This window comes from Aptenodytes forsteri, unplaced genomic scaffold (assembly GCF_000699145.1).
Source record: "Aptenodytes forsteri isolate BGI_AS27 unplaced genomic scaffold, ASM69914v1 Scaffold96, whole genome shotgun sequence".
Taxonomy (NCBI): domain Eukaryota; kingdom Metazoa; phylum Chordata; class Aves; order Sphenisciformes; family Spheniscidae; genus Aptenodytes; species Aptenodytes forsteri.
Genome location: NW_008795029.1, coordinates 8,317,219 through 8,323,102, shown reverse-complemented (window position 1 = coordinate 8,323,102; position 5,884 = coordinate 8,317,219). Strand labels below are relative to the sequence as shown.

Here is a 5,884-nt window from a genome sequence, read left to right as displayed (position 1 = left end):
CGTGCCCCGCGGCCCGGGGGGGCGCGGGCCGGCCGGGTGCCCTCGGGTGGGCCTCGGCACACCGGCTGGCGCGCAGCTCACGCGTCGTGAACACCAGGATGGAGACAACACTGGGGAGAAACTGGGACGGGTTTATTGTGGGACGGGCCGCGGCCCCAGTCCCACAGCGCTGGAAGCCGGCAGCCCGGGGTGCCAGCGTGGGCCCTCGCTGCCCGCGGGGCCGGCAGGCTTTCAGCAGTTCAGGCGTGGGGTCTGGGGTTGGGTTAACGCGTTTTTGCACCGATTCCTCCTTAGATGTGTCATAAGCTGCACCTGTGCAAATCACAGCTCCTACGGGCTCCATCTACATACAGGTCTACCTAGATCTGCACGGCAGATTAAAGGTCCCCGGATTGCAGGGAGATCGCTGGTTAAAAATAAAAGTACCAATCGTCAGTGCTTGCCACCCAAAGAGAGTATGACGCCTCGCACTGCCCAGCCTGCGTGAAGCGCTGGCTGTGATACCTGGCTGGCCAGGGGAGGCAGGCTCTCCTGATTTGTAGTTGCTGAATCACATTAAGAGAGGTTAACACACGTTAAACACTTTCCAGAATATTGGGCTTTTCAGCTAAGCAGTGAGTGGCTGCCAGAGAAGTGCCATGTCATGGCAGACGGGGAGAAGAAATGTGCAAAATCCGTGATGAAAAGAGGGGGCTATTCATGTGACAGTGCCAATGCGAATATCCACAGGGCGATCCCACACTGGGAGATCCCTGCTCTTGGAGACCAACCCAACCCAGCTTGCAGCTGACTAGTGGCACCCCGACGTGCGTGTAGCCCTGGCAGCCCTGAGCAGTGCACAGGCTCAAGTATTTATGCAGGCTTCTGGACTGGTTTTGTGACTGTATGTTATTCGTTCCTGAGTTAGCTCGATTTAATTTAGGGTCGGTAACCCTGCACAAGCTGCAGCCACAGCTTTGGTTGCAGCGTAGGCACACTCCAAGGGAAAGGTTCGAAAACTCGTATGTTTGTATGCAGCTTTCGGCAAGTCATCTGAAAATCCTGAGCCACTCCAGAGCTGCTTCTGTTCCCTTGCACAGCCAAGGTGGCGCAGCCTCCTACTGCCAGAAGTCCCCCGACCCTGTGGATGTGGCGCATCTTCAGCCTGGAGGGACCCACGGGAGCCGGCTCCTGCCAGGTCTGTCTCCTCACCTTCCCCAGCGGGATGGAGAAGGACGTGTCCCGGGTCAGGAAGGCTTGCGGCACCCTCTGTCTAACCGGAGCAAATGAAGATGAAAATGAAAAAAATCAGGCCTGTTCAGATGCCAGGCTTGGTCCAGTATTGGACACATAAAACCACCTGAAAACAGCCTTTTCCGTCAGCTGGGGTAAAGCTCAGTATGGCTGAAGGTTGAGCCTGCAAAACAGGTGACATTCTCAACAAATCTATTACTTATGTGTGAAGGAGTGAAGGGCAGCATATTTACACTGACCTTTTTAAGCCACGGCCTGTGCTGCCTCACTCTTCCCGTTTTAAGGGGAGATTTTGCAACCCGCGTTGCAGTATGGCCCTGATTCTTTCCCTGAGTCCCAGCTTACGCAGTGATTTGCAGAAGTGCTTAAATCACCCTCGAAATGCTATGTACGGCAGGGGAGGCTTAGGCTGTCTTTATGGACTAAATCACTAGAGGTAGACCCCCTTTACATCAGCGCTGGAACTGACCACAGGTCATTCTGTAAAGCACGAGGTGGACTGCAGTGCTCACAGGCGGCAGCTCACTAACACGTGGAAACTTGGAAGTGAAATTCTGTAGGCTAAATTCATCATCCAAACTGGGATCAATAGAAAAAGTAAGCAAACAGCATGAACATCACTGAGTGAATTAAATTTCAAACAGTAATACATAATGATAGCAACATAGGCAGTATGTTTTATGTTTTTAATATGTTTTAACACACAAGGTTTTTTTTTTACATTTCTTGCATGTATATTATTATTGTGGTGTTCTTTTCTTTCCCATCATGGCCATGATTCTCTTCTCATGCGGAGCAGAGAACATCAAGACTAATTGCATTGAAATTAATGTCAGTTGAAAATCTCAACTGTTTTGGTTAGCTGCCAAGTGCTGGAAGCTTCCCCTTTTCTCCTCTGGCCTTGATGGCATTTTTAAAACTCCTTGTAGGTGAGACCTCACCTACAGGTTACCCTCCCACCCCTGATTTTGCTTCCTCTGTGATGTGCCAGGCCGGGAAGGCTTGTGGCTTTGCTGCGTTCCTCTGCTAACTCCTCGGCATAACACCATGGTCAGTCCCTGTGGCCGGAGCATCCTCTGTGCTCCACAGCCTCACTCACTCAAATCCTTGCTGCTTGCCAGCCATCGAACAGTAACCTCACCTGCTGCTTTCTTGCTTAAAAATGTCCCATCTAGCACCAAGCGTGGTATGATTGTAACCGTAACATACAGTAAATTAACGCAGACCGTTTAAAAGGAGTTCAGGCCCGTGCCTGAAGGAACACCTTCCATGCTGCCTGTTGCAACCCAGGGCTTCCCCACAGCCACCGGTTCCCCCCTGTCATCCCTTGCTGTGTGACTTGTCAACATATTTTCAGCTCCTGTAGGGAGTGAAGCCTACCTCTTTAGGAAAGCATGGCATTATATAAACAGAAATATGCTGTGTGCTATCTAATCCTGCTCACTGTACATATATTTTTAATGATTCATGTAGACATTACTTGCCCCCTCATTGTGCTCTTTCCTCTGTTAACAACTCTTCATTAAGAATAAGCAAGCAACTGTGCCCAGTCAAGCAGACTTTCTAAGAAGAGCTGAAGGCCTAGGAACAATACGTAATTCAAATGCATTACATAAAGAATGCATGTAACAAGAAAGCTGAACATCATCTTAAAAGTTGACATTTCCCACTTCTCAGACTCTCCGTCTTGAGCGTGGCATAGCAACTGCCTGAGGAAGAGTAAAGATAATTTTAATGCAACATAAAATAAGGGGGAGGTGAGAAATACTACATTCTTAGTCAACATCCTCTACGAAAAATATCGCCATAGTATCTCTTTGGTATAACCTACCTTTAAAACGCGTACCCAGCGGGAACTGAATTCCCAGCGAATTCATAAGACCTTAGCTGAATGCTTTCAAAGAACACGAGAGGAGTTCTGGAGGTGACCAGTGTAGGACATTCCTTAGCATCAGTACAGTGTGCCTCAAGAATGTGATTTTCTACGTCTTACCCCACTTTTGACACACCAGCGCAGAGGTGGTGGGACACGGTCAGACCTTTCTTTTGCCTGTGGATTTCAGCAGTTGTGGGGGCAGCCGCACAGCTGTGTATACACAGCATGGTGCAGGATTAGACCGTGCATGTCACACCTTGCGGTTTCGAGGCCATAGTGGGGGCTGTTACACCTCATCACTTCTCACCAGTAAATCCATGCCTGCTCTAGTCCCAACAGCCCCATGCATCAGCAATTCCTCTGGAGGGCAGGTGGCTACGTGGCTCAAGGGCAGGGCTACCAAGCACAGTCACACTTGTTCTGGTGTGCGGTGCGCTTCTAGCGCTCGTTGCAAGGCAGTCCTCCCAGGGCAGCTCCAGCAGCTGGGACAGGACGTATATGGTTCCTCAGCGAGTGTTTACATAAAGCCCAGACACAAATCTCTTCCAAAGGATGAAAAAGCCAAGAAGCATTATTTAGTCTTGCTTCAGCAGCTCATCACCATACTGAGTAGTACCTACTTCAGCTGGGCACTGGCTCCACAGGGGCAAGGGATCCTAAATTAGAGTGGGTGTTGCAGAATCAGTCTCTCACTGCTTTAGGATGTGTTTTGTTTGTCCAGGTGACTCTAAAGTAGTCTACTGAACATAGTTTATAACAGGTTTGCTGTTTAAATTTAAATACAGTGTTCCACTTTAATTAGATACTTATAGGCTTAAGTGTAAAGGAGTTTTAACTGTAGTCCTTTTCACAACCTCACAGAGTTTACAGCAAGGCAAACCCACTGGATTATCTAGTCTAGCCACCTGTATATCACAGCCTGTTCAGTCTCACTGTTTTTCCTGTATTCAGCTCAGTAACGTGCAGTTTGAGCAGTTGAACAGCCCATAGTTTAGTACTTAACATAATAAAATGTACATTCGTAAACAATTTTACTCCCCGAATAGCTTTACTTTCCCCCTCTATCTATAGGTCTTCAACCTGATAGTGTCTCATTAAGTAACTGCTAAGTTCCAGCGCAATAGCCGTTGTTGCTTCAGCAGAGAGCGAAATGGGCTCTGAATTGGGTTTCCCTGTTAATTTAAACTTGCAATCTGCTTTGAAATTCCTTAGGGTGAAAGTTGTGTTTACGTCTGATCGCTAACGTGTGCCTAACCTTAACTCTGCTTCAGCACATATAAGTGCTCCTCGATTCCATGCTCTTATATACCCCTTTATTGCATTATTATATGCTATATTTGTTAGGTCTTCTCTAGTCACTACAGAAGATGCCAAAAATATTGTGAATTATTTCTCTCCTGCAAATATCATCACAGTCTATTTATACACTGTCGCTTCTGAGATTTGATAAGACCAGAGCGTAAGATGGCATGGTTACAGATGCTGTCAAAGTTAAGTTAACACAACATATTTCATCGCCCTCCCACTTAACATGCGTAATACACAAACGGTTGCAAACTATCCCTCTTTTAAAGAAGCAAAATATATGGATTTAATTTTTAATGATTTAGCTTGGTAATTAATCCAAATTATTAGTTAACAATAGCTAAAACAGAGAACTATAATGGATTCTCTGGATAATGAAAATATTTATTATTTTAATAAGTTGCATGGCTGGAAGTCTAAGTCAAGTCTTAGTCTACTGGCCACATATTGCTCTTGATTCACACGTAGGACCCCCACGGAGGTAGGTGGATGGCTGTGTCCCCGAACGAAGAAATATAAATCGTTGCTTCCGAGTATTGATGACAACATCTATCATGTCAGCTGCGGAATTGATCCATCCTAAATTATGAGCCAGGGCTGAAGGAATTATGCCAATTAGAGAGACACAGATTTTTTTTTTCTCTTGTTTTTTCTCTTTCCTATAATTTTTGCCCCACACAAAAGGCTTTGAGACCTATTTATATTATGAAAGTCCTTTTGTTGCCCGAGACCCAAAGAAAGATTTAAAAAGAAAATGTAATTGCTGAACAGAAGTGCTACAAGGGCCGTTTCAGGCTCAGGGGAGGGGAAGGTCAAGTTTTTAACCTGGAAACAAAAGGATTGAACCCAACGCTGTGAGTGGGCTTTCCCTGGGGTCCGGGTCGAACAAAGCCCTTTTGCTGGACGGTGGCTTTCTCGGCGATGGAGAGGGCATGACCCGCGGCACTGGCGATGAGTGCGGCAGGTACACGCCGTCCTCCAGAGCGAGAGCCCGGTGAGGGGTCTGCAGGTCGGGGTCAGGCACGGGGGGGCGTGGGGGGCAGCGAAGAGGGTGTCCCCGGTGACACCTCCCCATCGCCCATGCCTGCCGGTCACCCCCCGACAGATGTCAGGGGCCATCTCGCAAAGTGGCCGAGGGAGCAGCGGACGGAGACTCGAGCTGGCCACTGCTGCCAGCGGCACACGATGCCCCTTGGACCTGAAAGAGAAAGGTTTTTAACCTCTCCTTCATCTTTCCTCCAAAGATTTCTGTATTTGTGAGCAGTGGCAGATTCGGTTAAGCGATTACTATGTATTTCCTTTTATCTTATATTCCTGCCTTGCAAATGGCTTTAATAAATGCTGTAATTATAATTCTCAGTGACTGCACCGGTTTTAAGGTTGCATCCTTTCAGAGCATCTCTTGGAGCAGCGGCTCCCCAAAGAAAACCTCCGCGTGACCGAGGTTGCTGCCTGGCTGCCTTCGCCGAG

The 5,884-nt window shown here is 47.8% G+C and overlaps 1 protein-coding gene across 1 annotated transcript in view; it reads right to left on the bottom strand.

Annotated features, from left to right (window-relative positions):
* AFF3 (AF4/FMR2 family member 3) overlaps window positions 1-5,489 on the bottom strand; it is a 345,664-nt gene extending 340,175 nt beyond the window's left edge. The window contains 1 exon segment of the mRNA XM_019471217.1: window positions 5,266-5,489. Coding sequence (XP_019326762.1) covers window positions 5,266-5,489 — 224 coding nt within the window.
* Between the last annotated feature and the right edge of the window lie 395 nt (window positions 5,490-5,884).